At 40.5% G+C, this 20,044-nt stretch overlaps 1 protein-coding gene and 1 pseudogene across 3 annotated transcripts in view; both read left to right on the top strand.

Moving 5' to 3' along the window:
- NAV3 (neuron navigator 3) overlaps positions 1–20,044 on the top strand; it is a 314,747-nt gene that overhangs the window by 149,727 nt on the left and 144,976 nt on the right. For all 3 annotated transcript variants that reach the window (XM_087814524.1, XM_016199414.2, XM_016199413.2), the window contains exons 10-11: positions 16,950–17,058; positions 17,737–18,120. In XM_087814524.1, the coding sequence (XP_087670650.1) occupies positions 16,950–17,058; positions 17,737–18,120 (493 nt within the window). The remainder of the gene's footprint in view (positions 1–16,949; positions 17,059–17,736; positions 18,121–20,044) is intronic.
- Positions 15,333–16,382, top strand: LOC107526845 (transcription elongation factor A protein 3 pseudogene; annotated as a pseudogene).

The raw sequence follows: 20,044 nt of genomic DNA, 5'->3' as shown, positions 1-20,044 counted from the left end.
CTTCAGTTCTGTACTGTTGAGAACACTGCAAACGTGTGTCCTGGGGAAAAAAAATCTAACTATGGAAATATTTTTAAATATATGAACAGTGTAAGAAAACAAAGACATATACACACCCCAGACACATTTTGTCAGATATTTAGGTATATCAAGCAGGATTCTCAGCTTTAGTCTAATGCTTTTCTAGAATCCAGATAAGCCCAGGCATATATAGAAGGCCTTTGGTATAATTTTATTATATATAGTTCATGAGGAACTAAGTAAACTCTTAGCAAAATATACTGCTCCTAAAGGAAAAGAGACTTTAAGAACATTTTATCTGTTTCTAAGTATAAGAATGCATGGGAGTAGAGCTATGTCCATTATCCCAAAATACCTCTGGCTCAGCCCTTGTATATTCCGAAGAAAAAAACTAAAATAACTGTTTTATTTAAAATATGATTATAGTATCCCAAGGACTCAAAGTGTTGCTCTGAAGCTCATGAAAATAACCATATCACAAATCTGGGGGTTAAGAAACTTCCTACCTGGGCAGACTTGAAACACTTCGGCAGGCATTTGCCATCACGGCAGTACCCACCAGTGGACACTGACGGCAGTGAGAGCACAGCGTCTCGGGTTCCTTCTGGAATGAACATCAGTGGTCTCATTAGGCACCAGAGGTTGTGTGTGGCCATTGCAGTGTCCAGTGCAGAGGAGGGGTAGACATGGTGCTGCAGAGCACAGCTACGGGAATGGAATGTTCAGATTTTCCAGATACTCGGGGGAAGCGTTTTCCTACAGCTCCAGATAGCCCCACACGCAGAACGATGATGCATGTCGGCACTGGGACTAGATATTTTTAAACCTAGTGTGGCGTGAAGATGCATACGCTTCACGAATTTCTTTTTTCATGAATGCCTTTAATTAGTATCAGTATGCCTGTAAAATACTAGATAGAGTTCAATTCGGGAAGGAAGTATACATTTAGTATTGCTTGAATTCTAATTTTTATATGAATTTCATAAAAGAGCATTGTTTTTTCTGAAAGTGATATATCGCTCAGTATTTCTGATTAAATAAATAATCCTTATTTGGTTTTCCTCCCCAGTTTCTTATTCTGTCTACCATTTGAGTATTTTTTCGTATTTCAGGTTAATATTTTCATTTAATGTTCTGATATTTTAATGGAATACTACTTAAAATGAAATATAAACTAGACTTTAACATAATATAATAATATTAGGAAGTATGTATATTGTAGCAATAATTCATTTATATAGAATCACAGATTTGAGTGTGGTTTAGGTAAGAATATAATAAAAGAAAGAAAACAACAAATAAGTGCTGAAACGAGGCTCATCTGATTGTGTCATTTCTACTATTATTTGTTTAAAATTAGCCTGTAGTGGGGTAGTGAAAATTTCTCTCAATGTAAACTTGAGATTTGTGGAGGAAAGTTGGTATTCGTTTTTTGTTAGTAAACTATAAATTGAGTTCCATAACCTGAGGCACCTGGATGAGGGTATGCCAGTGACCAGCGAGGAGAGGATCGTTAGCATATCCTGACCTTTTCTTCAGTGACCTTGTCTTCTAATCCCTCCCGAGCTAGTTATTCTCATGGTCATACCCTAGATCTGGGCATCTTCAGAATCTGCAGTTTCTCTGTACCTCACTTCTGCGGATTACAATCTCCTGTCCTATCAGTGTTCTTTTTGTTTCCTTACTCCATGCTGGTTCCACTAGGATTTCCAATTCACTGATTCCACTACCTTCTACTGACCTCCCCAAACTCTGCGTATTCTTTCTGCCCCCTTAATTAGCCGAATTCCTGTGGTAACCGAATGTAATCTCACCCTTGCACGTTCCCTTAACCTCCTTGCTTCTTTCTCACTGCATTGTATGCATTTGATGAAATCACAGACCTGGTTGCATTCAACTCCCCACCTAGTCCACACCAGCAATGAATGGAGCCTGAGAAAAGCACGTCACATGTTGATGTGACTCATTTTACCTTCATGACTACGGATCTCAAGTGAATATTTAATGCTGCCCAGCAGTCATGCTGTATTTCTCTGGTCCATTCACTCTTTTTTGTACCTTTTATTTTCTTTTCAGACCTACAATACCACCTCTTCCATCCTTTCTCTTAACCAATGACCTTGAAAAATTAAAGCAGACAGAAAACAATTTCACAAACCCCTGCTACCATATCTACGTGTGTACAGCATTAATACCCACTTTCTCTGCCTTTCCTTGGATTATTTTCTCTCCTACTCTTTAATATCTCCCTTTCTACCAAATCATTCTCTTTAGCCAAGAGGACACGGCAATCTTAACTAAGACAACAACTTTTCTTCAGCCCTTTCACAGCTTCCCTTCTCTTTCTGATTTCTGTTGCTGCCTCTTCATTCTGGCTGCTAGAGAAACCACAGACCACATAAGCACTTAAATATATTGCCACACGCTACCTTAGACTGGCCCACAGAATATTCTTTCTGAGACAATGTGAGATATGGGAAGAGAAGTGTTCTAAGAAGTAGAAAAATTAATTCTGGCCTCTGCACTGCCATTATTTAGCTGGATGAATTGTTTCTTGGTTCCTGTTTTCGTGAGGTGACTCTTATGATGCTTATTAAACTCACAGGATTATTGTGAGATAAGGTTTTATTCCTCCATCCATCTTTTCAGTCGTTATCATCTGGTACCTTATACATGACACGCATGCAAAGCATTGGGAACACCAACACGACTATGATGTGAGTCTTCCTCTAGAAAAATAAGAGAAAAGTAAACTTTAAAACCTCAAATAATTGAATTACTAGACATATGGAAACAGCCAGCTTTGCTATAAAGAGTTATATAGGGCTTAAAAGAAGGTCACACCAGTATATTGTGGAACTCTAATCCACAGAGAAACCAGGGAATAATATTTCAGGAAGAAATAACTTCAATGAAAATAATTTGGAAAAAAATTCTCCTTACCTTAACGATTTTTATTAGTTTCGTATTGTAAAACTGAGCATTTTTTTCTAACTTCATTGAGATCTTGGTGGTTCATGGGTTTTCTGTAACCCAAAGTTTCAAAGCTGTTGTTACTGTCGGACTCTTATTGCTGATGGTTAGTGTGGGGGCCTCACTGGGGGTAATTCTATCCTGCTCCCCAAGTGGAATAGCCTGCATGATATAGAGCTGTGATGGAGTTAGCCTCCACAGGATAAGATCCAGGTTTTGTCAACTTTTGAAGCCCATACAATATGGGGGAGTCTGAAAATAATACAAAAATAAAAATGCAAAATGTCATACATTGTTTAGGAAAGGGACTCAAGCAGTTAGGAGCTCCATGTCTTAAGCACCGTGGGCTTCACTGTGGCTTACTGTGAGTCTCGGTGTAGCTTTGCCTGATTAACACCCATTGCCCCATCTGCTAATAACAGCATCTTGATTTTTTTGGGGGGTGTAGGGGGTGGAACTATGGCCTCATAATTCTCTGTTCATGTGGACCAAATGAAATTGACCCAAGCAGATCCAATGAGAACAACCGATTCCCTTCACCACAGTGACTTTCTGGAATGGTCATGTGACCCAACTCAGTTCGCTCAAAATCAATCTCAGAACTTTTCCTGAGACTATTAGGAAAGAGACACTTTCTTTTTCCCCCCACTAGACCTGAAACTAAACAAAATAAAGCTGGAAACTGCTGGTGGTACCTTCTCACTCAAGTGAAACAAACATAAAGGAAATAGAACCTAAAGCAGGAGAGAGTAAGCTCGTCATTATAGAAAATGTCTGAGCAAGCCATCTGAAACTATCCCTCCCACTGTCCCTTCAATTTTCTGTTATGGTACTCAGGGAAAAATCCCTTTTTGAGCTTAAACAAATGTAAATAGCATCCTTATTGCATAACCTGGGAGACACATGCAATGATGTGTGATACTGTTAAGGAGCAAACTTGAGGCAGATTTCTTAAAGGGATTCACTAAGTGATCTGGGAAGCTCTGCTATTCACATGTTCAACTGAGCAGGAACCTGGGTGAAATAAAAACATAGTGGAAGTTAAAAATGTAATTAAATTATGCTGTGAATATAAGCATCAGAAATGAGGGACACACAATAAAATGGCATACCAGAGAAAACTCAAAACTTTCAGAGTCATGCATCCCTCCAAAGTCCTTATGTATATCATTCAGATTTCTTACTATCTGTCATGTTCTAGGGAGGAAAACTAGTGATATTTACCTGATCTGAAGATGATGGTTCTGATACCATTGTCATAACCTCGTTATTAATTAATAACTGGAAAGAAGCAACAGAAAGCTGCAATTTAGATGCATGCCCAGTAAGGTCTGGGTGACGTGGGAAGGTGCTTGTCTGTCAGTCATACCTGGGAACAGGGCGTTGGTCAAAGTAGGTGTGGCCACTGCAAGCTCGGGAAAATGTTATATTTAAGCCCCTGAACAAAGGAGCCCCCTCTCTCTCTTGCTGCTCGAGCCTGACTCATGGTTTGAGGGGCTCTCACACTCTGCACTCGTCAACATGGCTCATGGCCACATGGACCCCACACACAATGGACTAATGGACTGTGACTGGCCTGATACTACATGGGACCCAGCTCCATCATAGAACCGAAGCTCTGGACACTGGCTTTCCTTCTAGCGCTACTGAAGCCCCAGCTATCCATTTTCCAGGAATGGTTTAAGGAAAATGGGTTCTTTCAAAACTAAGGAATATAATTTCACCCAAATAAAAATCATTCATTCCCACCTGGCCAGTGTGGCTTAGTGGTTGAGCGTCAACCCATGAACCAGGAGATCACGGTTCCATCCACAGTCAAGGCACATGCCGGGGTTGCAGGCTTGATCCTCAGGAGAGAGCGTGCAGGAGGCAGCCGACCAACGATTCTCTCTCATCACTGATGTTTCTATCACTCCCTCTCCCTTCCTCTCTCTGAAATCAATAAAAACATATTTTTAAAAAATCATTCATTCTCCCACGTGAGTCTTAGAACATTCTTTTTCTCAAGATATTGCAAAAACCCCTCTTGTACTAGCATCAGACTAGTTCTGCTTATGCAATCCTCCAGTAGCAGTTCCATTAATTATAACATTTGTGGCAAGTAGTGAGGGAGCTTCTTGCTTTAGCCTATCCTTTAAGATTCATGCCATGACCTTGATATTACAAATCTGGCCGAATTGACAGTTCAGATTTTACAGATTTGGCTTGGGTTTCATCCTTGCATTCATTGACAAAAGGAGTCTGGCCCCAGAGACCGCCCCTTTTCATCCAGTGCCAGGAGATCCTGCCAAATGTAAAGTGAGCTTTATTTTTCATTCCACCAGAATCATTCAAGAAAGTTTTTAGATTTTTTTTTCCTACATAAGTTCACACTTGCCCTTTTTTGCATAAGATGATCCACCAACATGTATGACATTTGTTTAATGCACTTTTTAACCTTTATCTAGAATTTACATTCACTGAAAAACACTAATAGATGCCAGACTAACTCAGTCTCAGCAAAGCTGGCTTGAAGTTTGTAAAAAAAAAAGTAATAAAATAATTGGATGAATTCAGGAAATCATTTTAGAAGTGAGAATTTCATTTAAATGGAGGGGTCAGCTAATGGTTACCTGTGTTATTCCTGACTTACCAGACTTCTTATTGAATAATGAGAAATATCTGATATTTAAGACCTTTGTCTATGGTCACTTAAGTTGCTTTTTTTCTTGAATGTTTATGAAGATTAAGAAGATTGAGCTCAGGTAATTAAAATCAGTTTAGATCTTTTAGTCACTTTATAATTATGTTTACTAAAAAGCTGAAAAGAATTCCAATTCAGAACAGAATAGAAATTTTATTTTGTTTTAGGTCTTGGTAAAATTAGAGTGATTTGTATTTTTAGTGTTGATTGGGCTTATTTGTCTCCTATGCATTAAGGCTTCCTCTTTCACCTTGTGTAACATATATTTATGTGTGAATTCAGATAAGTATAAATACACTCATGTATAAATATACACCCAAAGCAAGCAGAGAGACATTCCTCTAGAGAAACAATAAGTAGCTTCTCTGCTTTTGTTCAGGATAAATTTATAGACTACTATATTTTCAGGGGGAGAAAAAACTACTGTAATTACAAATTTGACAACAATATCTTAAAGAGCCAAACAAAAATACCCTTTTGATGTTTTCTCCACTAGGGTTATTTTGTTAAAATAACCAGCCCCTCCTCACTTGCTCCATTGGACTTAGCCAACCCCTTTCTGGGTTGACCCTGCAGGAAGGTATTTCCTGCCCCACTGAGTCAGGATGGACCATGTGATTTGATTTGGTCAATGAAATGTGAGTGGAAGTATGACATGGGCCATTCCCGAGCAGAAGCTTTAAAAGCCATTGCTTGGATCCTTGCATCGCTCATCTCCTCCCTCTCTCATGAGATCAGCATGTTTCTGATTGGAGTTGCTCCTTTAGCCTGGCTCTTAGCATAAAGGCTACCTAGATCAAGTGGGCAGCCAACATAGGATGGACATTAATGTGCATCTTTCTTGTTTGTTTTTTGTAAGCCACTGAAATGTGTAAGTTGTTTGTCAATGGAACATAACTTAGTCTAAACCAGAATTTCTCAACCTCTGCTCTGTTGACATTGGAGTCTGCATAATTCTTTGTTGTGGGGAAGGGGGGTTCTGTCACTGTAGAATATTTAGCAGCATCTTTGGCCTCTGCCATTTAGATGTCAGAAGCATCACACACCCCAGATATGACAACCAAAAAAACCTCCTGATATTGCTGAAGGTTCCCTAGGGGGAAGTCAGTTAAAAATCACCCCCAGCCCGGCCGGGCATGGCTCAGCGGTTGAGCATCGACCTAGGATCCAGGCGATTGGGGTTCGATTCCTGGTCAGGGCACATGCCCGGGTTGCGGGCTCGATCCCCAGTCAGGGGCAGCCGATCAATGACTCTCTCATCAATGATGTTTCTGTCTCTGTCTCTCCCTCTACTTTCCTCTCTCTGAAATCAATAAAGATATATTTAACAAAAAAAACAAAACAAAAAATCACCCCCAGTTGAAAAGCACTAGTCTTAGCCTAATAGTTCTCAGTACGAGTCCCAGAGCCAGCCATATCTATATCACCTGGGAATTTGTAAGATAAGCAAAATCACAAGCCCCTTCCAGACATACTGAGTGAGTAGGGGCGGGGCTGAGGCCCAGCAAGCTACATTTTAATAAGCCCTCCAAGAGGTTCTGGACATTAAAGTTTAAGAACCGCTAGCCTAAGCTGAACGATACACAAGGACCCTTGTATGAAAAGAGGGCATAATTACTGCTTTTACTAATAGATGCAGAAAGTTAATTTTTTTGATGTTTAAAGCATAAGGATCCCCTGGTTGTGAATCTGTAAGACTTCAGAGTACATGACAATAAACTAGTGTAATACCTCTCAGACAAATAGAAGTTTTAGAACTTTACCAAATTTATGATGGTCCCATAACCTGGTGATTCATTGATTCACAATAACTAAAAATGAAGAAAAAAAAAGTTCTGACTAGAAATACAAAAGGCAGTAGTATTTTGATCCTTAAAAAAATACTCACAAAATGATGATTTTAGAAGAGTAATTGTCTATTTCTCTAATTTGACATTTGTGTCTTCATTTTATTTGAACACATTTTATATAAATACAATTTATTTTTAAAGAGCTAAGAATTGAGAATTGGTATTTATAATTCACAGTTTTGTTTGGTTGAAACAATTTATCACAAATAATCGCTGTTCCTTCCATCTGATTCCTTTTTATGCATCTGCGTAAAATGGATCTAGGGATGTTGTGCCTTGAGCTTGAGCATAAGGAATAATTAACTTTGCAAAGTAGATTGTTATCATATTTAAAAGTATAGGCAATATACATTAAAATGGCAATTTATGTAATTAAGAGATTGGGCATTTCAAGTAGTTGATTTTTCTGAGGTGAAATATGTTAATTTAATCATATTAGTTCAGACAATGATAGGGATTTATAAATCAATTTCAATGACACATGAATATTTCTATATATTCCTTCACTTTTTCCCTTTTAATAAGGAATGTTTATGAACAGAAAACCTCAAAGTTTTTTCTTTAAATACTATTTCCTTAGCTCTCAGTGGTATACATGGTCTCTACTTTATTGGTAGGTGTTTTAAAAGTTTTCCTAAAATCAGAATTTCAGGGTGGTGATATAGTACAGGATAAATACAAGATATCTTGTTAGTTTTCTGTTTTTATCAAAATATTAAAAATAAAAATCTGGTTACATTGCAGTATATTTATGGAATAGACTAGGGAAAATATTCAGTATCAAAAGATATGATGTACATTTTATGTTTTTGTCTCATCATTTATGTTCTACGTACTTGGCCATAAACTTTCCATTTTATGCTTTGAGTAAAAATATTGGGGGGGAAACCTTTTGCGCATGTGTTTTTTTGTGGGTTTTTTTTTTTGCTGTTTTCTACAGAAAGCAATCATGATTTTGATTGTCACATTAGGATTTTCCTAAATAGCTCAGCATGAAAAGCCCTTGAATTTGTAAAAGATGAGGTAAAGTCTTTTCTGTTAAAGCCTTTATCTGTCAGCCGGAACGTCACGCTCCTTTTTTTAGGTCCTTTACACTCTTAAATTTGATTTGTGCTTTTACAGCACAAATCCCAGCACTCAGAAGGCAGACCTGCCTGCTTCAGCCGCCTGGAGCTGCAGAGAATTAGCCTGTCTTTCTCGGTGTCGGAGCGCGTGCCGTGTGTGCTGTGAGTGAGTGTGTCCGCGTCTGAGACCCGGCGGCCAAGAGCGATTTAAACGTGCGTGGGGCTAATAGCACAGCCTCCTTCAGCCCTGGCTTTGAAACCTGTGGCACGGAGGCTGATGGGCGCCTCCTGCCCCGGTTTAATGTAGCGGCGCGTGTGCTGCCATGGCAGCCGGCGGCAGCCTCTGCAGCGCGGGGAAGAGCCACAGATCTGCGGATGCAGGTGGAATGCTGAACGCGGGCGCTCGTGCGGGCTGGGCGCACAGCCTGATTCCTGCTCTCACGGGGCCCTGATGCAGAGCCTGTGCGTGCTGTACCCGCAGCTCATCTGGAGGCAGGGGCTGCAGACCTAAATCAGCGAAGGGCTGGGGAGAGGGGAGGGGAAAGAAGCAAGACACAGCTGGTGCTTCACTACCTCACGACTGGGAAGACAGGAGCAAGAGCGGTGGAAATGCGGACCCGTCGCCCTGCTGAGACCTGCGATTGGAGGAAGATGGGGAGACGTAGTTGGCTTCCTGTGCTACTTTTCAGCTGGAGCAGCGTCTTTGGTGAACTCTTTTCTGCTTCAGATATGTTCAAGCAAAATATTTGTAAGTACTGCTGATTACAGAGCTGATGTAGCAAGTTAAATTGCGGCCAGCTACTTCATTGTGCTGTGGCTCTAGGATCTCATGTGAATGTTTGAGCCTGCCTGGGCTTTTATTGAAGTGCTCGTGTTCATTAAAACCAAAAGGGCCAGTTGCCCTCTCGGTGCGAAAAGACAATATGAAGTCCCACTGAAAAGCAGAAACCGCTAGAAGAACCATGCAGCGCCCGGCTGAACTGTCTGTGTTCCAGAGCAAAGAAGTAAGGAGGAAGGGATCTTGCCTTCAGAAACAAAAGTCGCTGACCAATCTTTCCCTCGCCAGCGAAGGGGAGAGGAGACCCACTGTGCGCATTTCCAACTGGTTTGGAAATGCTGCGAAGGCCAGCCAGAGGGAGTCCCACTATGCGGAGAGGCGCTCACTCTCCAGGTTCCTGTCGCGGTCCGTGCAGTCCCTGTACCACACCAGCGGCCCAGGGGCCTGGAGCCTCCTGCCTGCCAGCCAGGCGGCCGGCGAGGGCTTCGGGGACTGGTCGTGCGGAAAAGGCCTGGAAGGTGAGAGCGACGAGGACAGCAGGTCCGAAGATGAGCACGTGGCCTCCCAGCCCAGCAGCATCAGCAGGAGCTGGGCGGAGGAAGAGGGAGAAAGCTGCCTGCGGGAAGGCACCGCGCACCTGGACCAGGAGGTGATCCTGACCATGCTGGGCGACCTGGAGCAGGCTCTTTACACTGACTTCTTGGGTAAGTCAGGCTCGCTCTTAAAATGAAGATGGCATTTTAAGAAGCTGCACGTTTGCATTAGACAGATATCTTCCATGCTTCCGGCTGATTTTTTTTTTTTTTTTTTTAAGCTATAGTTACTAAAAATTTTTTAAATTCCTTGTTTCTTGAAATTTTTTTCTTTGTAAAACTGAGCTATGGTAATTAGTTGTGAAGTCTATTTGGAGGAAGTAAACAGCAGCAGTGTGTCCTGGGCATTATTGGCCTTGGTGTCCAGTACATTCTAGACATCCATAAATAAGCGTTAGTATTTTATGACTCCAAACATGTTTTTTACTTAGTCATTAATGGGGCCTTTTTATCCAACGTCCCTTGAGGTAACCTCACCCCAGATATATACTGAATAATGAAGAACCTCATGAGTAAATTTTCTGTGTAGTAAGTGTTTCATCTGCTGCCTTAGTGGTACCCAATAACACTTTCAGAAATGCAGAGGCCTCTTCTGACAGCTTTGCTCACATACTTTTTGGCTTTGGTTTTTTTTTATGTGCATGTTTATTTGGTTCTCGGCAGAAAAAAATAAAAAATGGTCCTAAGTGTGTACATGTAAACTGCTATGTAGGTACCTGAACTGTTTTTATACTTTACAAACTAGGCCTTTTGATTACACGAGTCTCAGTAGTAACTTCAGACATTATCTTTAACTAGATATGAAGATGTCTGAAGTAATTTTTCAGTTCTGTGATTAAACTTTGTCAGTTTGCCACTTGCCCGAATAACTAAACTAGATACATTTTAATTTTTATACCTAAATTCAGTGCTTTACTGATGTGTATTTACATCATAATGTCCCTTATTAAAAATCCACAAGTTATTAAACCATCGAACACCTATTTTATGCCAATGTGTGTTTTCACAAAGGACTTCATATAGGGTTCCTTAAGTTGGAAAGAATTCAACCTGACCAGTTAGCTCTTTGTTTCTGATTTGTACAACTGATGCTAAATACAGGTTTCTCTTTATTCTCTATGTAGACCCTCCTGTTAGATGTTTTATGAGCTTTTCCAGAATCTCAGTGAACCAGCTTTAGAAGCAAAAAGCTTAGAGAGACAGCAAAAGCAAATATTGCTCCATTTTCAGTGTTAGTTTAGCTTTTATGGGGTAATGTTTCCACAGTTGTGGGAATAGTGGTTTCTGAATCTGAATCCACCAGGTGCTCAGATGCTGAAGGTTTACTTCTTCACAGTGGGTGATTTCTGTGATGAGCTGCTCTTCATAAAAGACCTGTATGCAGTACAAAGGCAAGACAGGGAGTCCTAATCCTTAAGAGCCTTTTTCCTTTTCTGCTCCTCTGGAACTGTAAAATCAGATAATATTCATCTTTTGCCTTTAAAATGGTAGCGTTTATCTCGTTCTAAGTACTTCTTATGTAAGCATTTTCAAGGATATGAACAGAGAGCCTCCCCTGACGGTATTTGTTGGTTGCTCTGCAAGGTGCAGCATGCTGTGGGTGGGTGTATATATGACACATGCCTTTCTGAGCACAAATAACTTGGAGCATTACTGTTAGAGGGAGTCTCTCAATAGAAGTCTGTGTATTCCAGGGCTTTTAAATTGAGCATCTACTTACTGTATTTATGGGATTATTCCCTTTAAGCCATTTTTCCCCACTTATGTCAGTACTAGAAAATGCAAATGAGAAAGTAGGAGGAAGAGTTCATTGAAATAGCTCTGATATGAATAATCATATCAGGATAATGAAGCATTGCAATGCAGTTCCCTAAATAATGATGCAGGTTGAGTTGGTGAATATTTGCAAGCCCATTGCCCACAGGGATTTCAGGATTTCTGCCACGTGGCTGACTAGGTTCTGCTTCTGGCTCAAAATGGCCTCTTCCAAGTTAATTTTTAGTCTGGGTTCCTTGAGTTCAACTCTTTATTCTTGGATATCCTAAAAAATCAGACAGATGAGGTTCTGTACTATATAGCTCTATAGGAGTATATTTAAAAGCTAACTGATGAGCTGAAAATTTTCAATCCAAATCACTGTTGGGGTCATCCACAAAATTAGGGTTATTTCTCAAAATAAATCAGGGAGCTCTACCCTAAGAAGTAACATTTGTAATGTGGATGGTATAAGGACATAATTCTCTGTGAATCAGGCTCATTCATATGTAATTTGACTTCCTGTTGAAAGATGACAGTGCTGGCAGTGTTAATAATAATGTGTTTAATTAAAGCCTAAAAAATAAGAGCAGGACCACATAGATTAAATGGTCCGTCTGCTACTAAGTAAAATTTCAAAAACACCAAATGGAGCCTGCTATCCTGTGCCTTACTCACAGAGGAGACCTTACAAGCATGAGAGAACAGTTTGTACCAACGCTACAAACTCCAAGTGAATTGTAGAATTTACAATTCTGGAAAATATGTGTAAGCCCTTACTACTGTGTCTGACACTTAAGAGGCTTCCTTCAGGAGCAATATTTGGCTTTGAGATTATGGAAGTGAGAGGGGTACAACATTTTTGTGACAGTAAATTCTTCCTGTGCGATTTTCTGCTAACTTTTGTTACTAGATATTGATTTTGTTTGTGCTTTTACATTAGACCTTTTTAATTATAATTCCCTCTCCACCCCCAATTCTCTAGACATTATTTGGATAAAAATTTACAGGATATTTCAGATGTGAGCAATCCTTAGAGGGTTTGTAAGTGTGTTTAATTGCATCTTGTCTTTTGTAGATCATTGAGAACATGCACTGCAATAAATTTTAGTTTGGCTATTATCTTTCATGACATGAACGAGGCAGCAATTATGTTTTGCTCCATAGGTGCTGGGAGGAAAAGGTCCATTTGTCTGATTGTTATCAGTGGTGCAGTGTCATGAGTGGATATCCTGATGAGAAAAACCAAAGGGGGGCTGGATTATGGTTCTGAAACCTGAGGGAAGCTATGCAAACAAATAATGGAATTGGCTAGAAGACTCCAAGGATCTAAGATGCCTGTTGGAAGAAGGGAATTTAAAGAGATGAAGATGGGGGGGGGGGGGGGGATTTAGTAAAAGGGAATATCTTAAAATACACTGTTCTTAAAATTTATGCAAAACAGATATTGAAAATAATTCAAATATCAATGTTATTAATATTATGCCAGTTGGCAAGTGGTTGAGATCACTTAAAAGTTCCCCCAGAAGGAAGGGTATCAGGGGGAGAGGCGTATGCCAGGAACTTGTGTAAGGTCAACACTAGCACCCCCGCCCCCTCCAAAAGGGTGCTCTCAGTACCCCCCTCCTCTAAGACTCCTCCTCTCACCTTCACTGAGAATCAAAGGCTTCCATACCCTGTGACATCTTACGAATATTGGCTTTGGCACTTCTCCCAATTTGTCTCTTCACTGTTTCTTATGTCCACTTTGAGTACAAGACCTTCTTCCCCTGTCTCTCCTTTGACTGTAATGACGTTCTCTTTCTGCCCTTTAAGACTTTCCTTACAAAACCCTCCTTTTTCTTCAGGGTTCTGCCAGGTTATTAGGCAGTAGAAGGTAGACTGCTTTCCAGCCATTTCTCCAATATGCTGTGTTATTTTTATGAAGGGAAGGATGGAAAGAGTTTCCAGGGAGAATGTGGTTCGAGTTCTGCATTTAAAAGAACGTTGATCTATAAGGTTAGAGACTGTGTGACTTGAACCAGTGCAGGGAAAGTTTATGCCGTGCGTGTGAGGACACAGCATGGGGTTTACTATCTCTTAATATATTTACCTTAAGGAAGTTTTTCAATACTTTCTATGTTTTCAAATAATAATGCTATTATTAAGCATATTTTAACCATTGGAATAATGTGTAAATTGAAAGGAAGAGATTTATAGACTGTCAGCAGAATGGTGGTTGTCTTGGCAACCATCCCGAAGGAGGAATAATGAACAATGTAGTAATATTTGGGTGAAGAAGAAAATAGGAGAATTAGCCCGGCCGGGCGTGGCTCAGCAGTTGAGTGATCAGGGATCCAAGCGATCAGGGTTCGATTCGCGATCAGGGTTCGATTCCCTCTCAGGGCACATGAGCCGGTTGCGGGCTCGATCAATGACTCTCTCATCATTGATGTTTTTATCTCTCTCTCTCCCCCTTCCTCTCTCTGAAATCAATAAAGATATTTTTTAAAAAAGAAAGTAGGAGAATTAGCAGTTGCTGTCTTCCAGTATGTGAGTGACTGCCATGGTAGTCACTCAAAATATTCAGTTGGTTTCAGTGCCGCTGGGACCCTGGGTGAAGGTTAAAGGGAGGCAAATTATTACTCATCCTTAGAAATGTTTTCACAGTGAAACATGTCTAATATTGGAAGGAGACATCTTTTACTGGAAAGGAAGAAGCACGAGGCCTTCTCCAGAGTGAGACATAAATGAGTTCATTCATCCGCTAAGAGATACAGCAAGACAATCTCTGAAATCCTCACCAACTCTGCGAATGATTAAATTATAAATGTTAGATGTGTGCATTTGTTGTGTGTTCTGAAACATTTGGCATGAGTACTGTGGAAGTCAATTAACAGGTTGAATATCTACCCGTGCTCTTAACACAGATCATAGATATGCATCTTAAATTTCTCTATGACAGTTTCCACAGTGGAATTTAACACATGCTATTTCCTAACTCCACTCTTCCTTCTCTTTTTCTTTTCCTTCCATCACTTTTCTATTTCCTTCCTTTTACCTCGCCTCCCCTTAATCCATCCATCATCCAACTGCTTCCTTCCTTCTTTTCTTCTTTCTTATTAAAATTTCTCATCATTGGACATCTTCTTGAGCCTAAATTAAACAGAATGAAAACTGTTTTTTCTACCCTGTTGCCATGTTATTCTTATCCAGACACATCAGCTTCAAATGGCCACTGGCCTGGGAAGTGTTACTTGGCCATAAACAGAACGGTTTAATGGCACCTCTGCCCTCAAATGACGGTAGTGGTTGTAAAAGGCTAGCATCTGTCACTGTGGTGGAGCTGTTTGTTCACCCGCATTACGGCACATTCTCGGTTTAGATGCTTAGCACTTTACTAGAATTTGAGTGCAACATATGGGAGGGTGTTTTGTTCCCTGTAGAAAGTAGAGACATAATTAAAAATACAGCTACCCAATGCTGTGAGTCTTGGCCCGTGAGTCTAACAGAATACAAGACTTAAACAGGTACTGCTTTGGCCCGGGTTGCACGCCTTCCGCCTCTGTGCCTCCCACCCCTGAGCCCTAGTTACTGCCCCCGCGCCCCTCACCCCGCTGGGCTTTGTGGGCCATCATGGGCCAGGCAGCGGGGCTGCTGAGGATCGCCGCGCAGCTGGAGAAGGTGGTAGCCAGCATGAGTAGGGAAGAAGCCCTCCAGCTTCCCAAGAAGCAGAGCAGCTGCCAGCTGTCCATCCAGCTGCCCCAGACAACCAGGATTAGAGTGCTGAAAACACTGCCCAGATAAGGAGGAGTGTCCTTGGCCAAATTCCTCATCAAAAACTGGAAGCAGCTGCTGGACTCCTCTGGGTTCCCCAAAGGAGAAAAAGGAAAGAAAAGAGAAAAAGCCAAGAAGAAAGAAAAGGGTTTGACTGTTCCAGTTGGAAGCCAGAGGCAGGCCTTTCTCCTCCCAGGGGAAAATGAGGGAAGAGCCCAAAGACAGTGGAGACCCTGTGGATTCTATGTGCTCTGCCACCTCCTCTCCAAAAATAGCCATCGATGGGAAGATAAAACAGCAGCACCTCAAAAGTGGAGTCCCCTCCCAAAACACCCAACAGTCCTTGAGCTCCACCTTTGCTTCCTCCATCTGCCTCTTGGCACCCTGCTGTCTCATGGGGACTCTGTCCTGGACAAGTGTGTGGAGATGCTCTCAGCGGCCTTGAAGGCAGATAATATTACAAGGACTATGGAGTCAACTGTGGCAAGATGGCATCAGAAATCGAATATGGTGTCTAACAGGAGCTCAAGAGCTCAGACATGAATTACCAGAAGCATGTGCACAGCCAAATCAGCAACCTCAATGGCCCCAGGAACCCCCTGCAGCAGACCATGCTCAGCCGGGACATCTCTGCCAGCCTTGTTGCCAAGATGACAGCAGCGAAAATGGTCAGTGATGAGCCGAGGAAGTTGAGGTTGCCATGGCTCAGGAGGCTATCTGTGAGCACCAGTTGGCCAAGACAGGCGGCACCAACACTGACCTCTTCCAGTGCAGCAAATGCAAGAAGAATTGTAGCTATGACGAGGGGCAGACACAGCCCCGATGAACCCACGACTACCTTTGCCTTATGCAAGGAATGCGGCAGTCTTTGGAAGTTCCACTGATAGAACTGCCAGCCAGGATTTTAGTGAGCAAAGTGAGGAAGAACAAAGAGAAAGCACTAAGTCATACTAACTGGAGGAAAAAACAATTAAAATGAAGAGAAAAAAAGATACTGCTCCTATAAGAAAAGGCCTCCATCCTATTATCTTATCTCAGAGTCCAAATGTATACTTGATACATAAGGCAACTTTATCTCGTCTATTCTGAGTACACTTAGAAACAGGTAATTATGGAGATAATTAATTGAGTCCAAATGATTTCACATTTTTAAATTAAGCTCAGTAACATGGAGTAGTATACAGTGTATCTCCAAATGACTCTCTCATTTTGCAATGATTAAGGTCATAGACCTACAAAGTATTATTATATTATCACCACTTCAGATGATTACTTGTAACATTATATTTGTTTCTATTCACATTTTAGTTGTAGAAAGAAGAATTATAATTTTATAATTTTTAGGTGATAATATTTGTTTGAAATTTCCCAGCTATCATTTTACTTTTAAAGAAAATAGTTTATATTACTTATATATGTATGTAATTATTCTCGGGACAGTAAATGACATGAATAACAAGTGAGTTACTATTCTAGGTGAAGACCCTGAAACAAGAAGAATGCGAACAGTGAAAAACATAGCAGATTTGAGGCAGAATTTAGAAGAGACCATGTCCAGTCTTCGTGGGACCCAGATAAGCCACAGGTTTTTTCCTCAATTCTGCATATTTTGGGGCCTGTAAAGACAAAAAATACAATCAGGCACTTAACTTCTTATAATGATAGAGAAGGAACTTTAGTTTTCCTTTACTATTTTCTCACTCAAATATTTCATGACAATCAACTGGTTACTTCACCAGGACATACACCGGGACTTTTTTCCTCCTGTCCACCCTTTTTTCAGTGTAATTTCCCATTCAAACTGAATTAGCTACTGAAAGTACCACCATCACTACAGAGTAGCCTTCCGGGCCTGCCTTAAAGAGCAGTTGGGGAAGTTGCTGTTGAAATGCATCTGAGGAGGAGTGTAGAGAGACTTTCAAACATCCTTGTAGCTAACTTCCAGAATAGTTCTGGGAAGGCTGCAGTAAGGTAAATTGAATGGTTGTTGAGAATGGGAAACAATGTTTTGTTTAATCTAAACTGTAATCATGCTCTTCCTTTTGAAAGCAAAAATGGAAAAAAACTGCTAACGAATGTCCTTTCCTACAATTTAACACCTGCAGAGCTGTTTAGAATCTCCTCATGAATGTGTAATTTGGCTCTGATGAAAATGATATTCTTCTAAGAAATGACTTAATTCCAGCTTTTCCGGTCTTGTACATTCTTGGTCAGTGGCTCCACGTGAACCAGGGTACAGTTATGTCTCTATTTTATTTGACAGCACCCTGGAGACAACATTTGACAGCACTGTGACAACGGAAGTGAATGGGAGGACCATACCCAACTTGACAAGCCGACCCACCCCTATGACCTGGAGGTTGGGCCAGGCGTGTCCCCGGCTGCAGGCTGGAGATGCTCCCTCCCTGGGTGCTGGCTACCCTCGCAGCAGTACCAGTCGGTTCATCCACACGGACCCCTCCAGGTTCATGTACACAACGCCTCTCCGTCGAGCTGCTGTCTCTCGGCTGGGAAACATGTCACAAATTGACATGAGTGAGAAAGCAAGCAGTGACCTGGACATGACCTCTGAAGTTGATGTGGGTGGATATATGAGCGATGGAGATATCCTGGGGAAAAGTCTCAGGACGGATGACATCAACAGTGGGTAAGTGACACTGGGCACTGCTTTCTAACAGAATTACGTGAAGAAGAAACGTGGTCTAGGAGGACACATTGGTTATAAGAGAGCATATAAGTTTAGTTCAAAGTCATTAGAAAATGTGAGAAATCTAAGGTGTTGGGATATTCAGGTCCTTTCTTCTCATTCATGAAAAGTAAGATATCTAAAATTTCTATACAATCTTTTCATTCTAAAAGTCATTAATTTTTTCTATTGTTAGTTCAGAGAAACTCATGCCCTGTGTTTTTCAGAGTGATTTCTCACATGCTTAAATAACAGATTTTGTAGTGAAGGACATGGGAAAGAGACAGGAGGAATTTTGCTCAGCTGCTTGATTTTTTAATTTATTTTATTTTTTTCTTTTGGCTTGTCAAAGTTGCCTGTAACTGCTTTGAGGAACAAGTATTCTTTAGCATTCTTAAATTCTGCACCTCCAATCTAACTTGAGGGAAAATCATTTTAGAGTTGAATGTTTCCATCAATTCCTTGTGTGATATCAGATTTGCTTCTTTTAGTCCCTGTTTTCCTTCTGTTTCCTATTAGATTTCAAAAAATGTTGTGATTATAAAACTCTTAAAGTATTTTGGCAATTTGGAATATTTAGTTCAATCTGAGGATGAACCTCAGTGGAGGCAATAGGATAGTTCTATTAAAACCACTTTTATTAACAGTTGTAATTGCCCTTTTGAATACTTTCTGTTAACTATTACACTGTTGTTAAGTGTGTTAAAGATTCTGATTCATTTAATCTCCCACCACAATCCCTTATGAGGTGAGTATTTTTGTACCTGTTTTATAGATAGGGAAATTAATCCTAACTGGCCCCAGTTGTATGTGCTAAGGAAAGAGCAGGCTTGCATTAGAATTCAGGTGAGCCTGACTTCAAGACCCAGGCTCTGTAATGCAAGGAAAAGCTTCCCAATTAACCTTATCTATATTTTTTCATGTTTTGACCTAATTTTTGCCCTTTTACATCTGAGAGGACCAGTGTCAGAAATCATTTTCTACGTGACTAACCCTTCCTGACTTCATTCATGAAAAGCTTGTTTGAAAGGTGACAAGACCTAAAACACACAAAAGAGAGTTTAATCAGATTTATAGCTCTCCTCTCTTATCCTGATATCTGCCAGTCCATTCCAGGTAGCCGCTTTCCCTGCGTTTCTAACGATTTATAATTAGGGACACAGATTATGGTCAATTAAGGTAGAAAATAATTGAGTTGTCACTGGAGTCAGAGTTCCTAATTTAAATCCCTTTCTACTGCTTGCTATCTGTGGACTCCTTAGGAGCTTAATTTATCCAAATTCATTTTTGTCACCTGTAAGAAGGATAAGATTGCAGAATCTCGACAAAATTGTTTGGAATGCGGGAAATAATCCACAAAATGGTACAAAGCTCAAACTCTGTCACTCCCTTCTTTCCTCTCTCCCTCTAATACTCTTCTCTCTTTTCTTTCCCTGTTTCTTTAAATGAGGGCATATATGTGTATGCACTTTTTATATCCACCACTGGATGAAGATTTAATTATATACATAAATATACACATATATTTAAATAATTCATATATATATATGTATCCGCATACTCACACACACATACGTGGTCAGTCTCAATACTTACGGTAGTTATGTTCTGTACAGTCACCACAAACACTGAATTAGTGAATGCTGAATCATTCCCCTGGTGGAAATACAAATTTATTTTCCTTTGAGTGTTTGGTTATAACATTTTCATTAAGGGATCAATATATAATATTATTTCATATGTATTTCAGTTGAAAGATACCTTCTTTATTATTTACTGTATATCTGTTGATTTATCAACATTGAACTCACACCAGTAGCACTGTAACTCATGCCCGAGTAAAGCTTATCTAACACATTTTTCTGTAAGACACATCACAGCCTTC

The sequence above is a fragment of the Miniopterus natalensis genome, chromosome 2, assembly GCF_054644295.1.
Source record: "Miniopterus natalensis isolate mMinNat1 chromosome 2, mMinNat1.hap1, whole genome shotgun sequence".
NCBI classification, from domain to species: domain Eukaryota; kingdom Metazoa; phylum Chordata; class Mammalia; order Chiroptera; family Miniopteridae; genus Miniopterus; species Miniopterus natalensis.
This window is presented reverse-complemented; position numbering and strand designations above follow the sequence as displayed.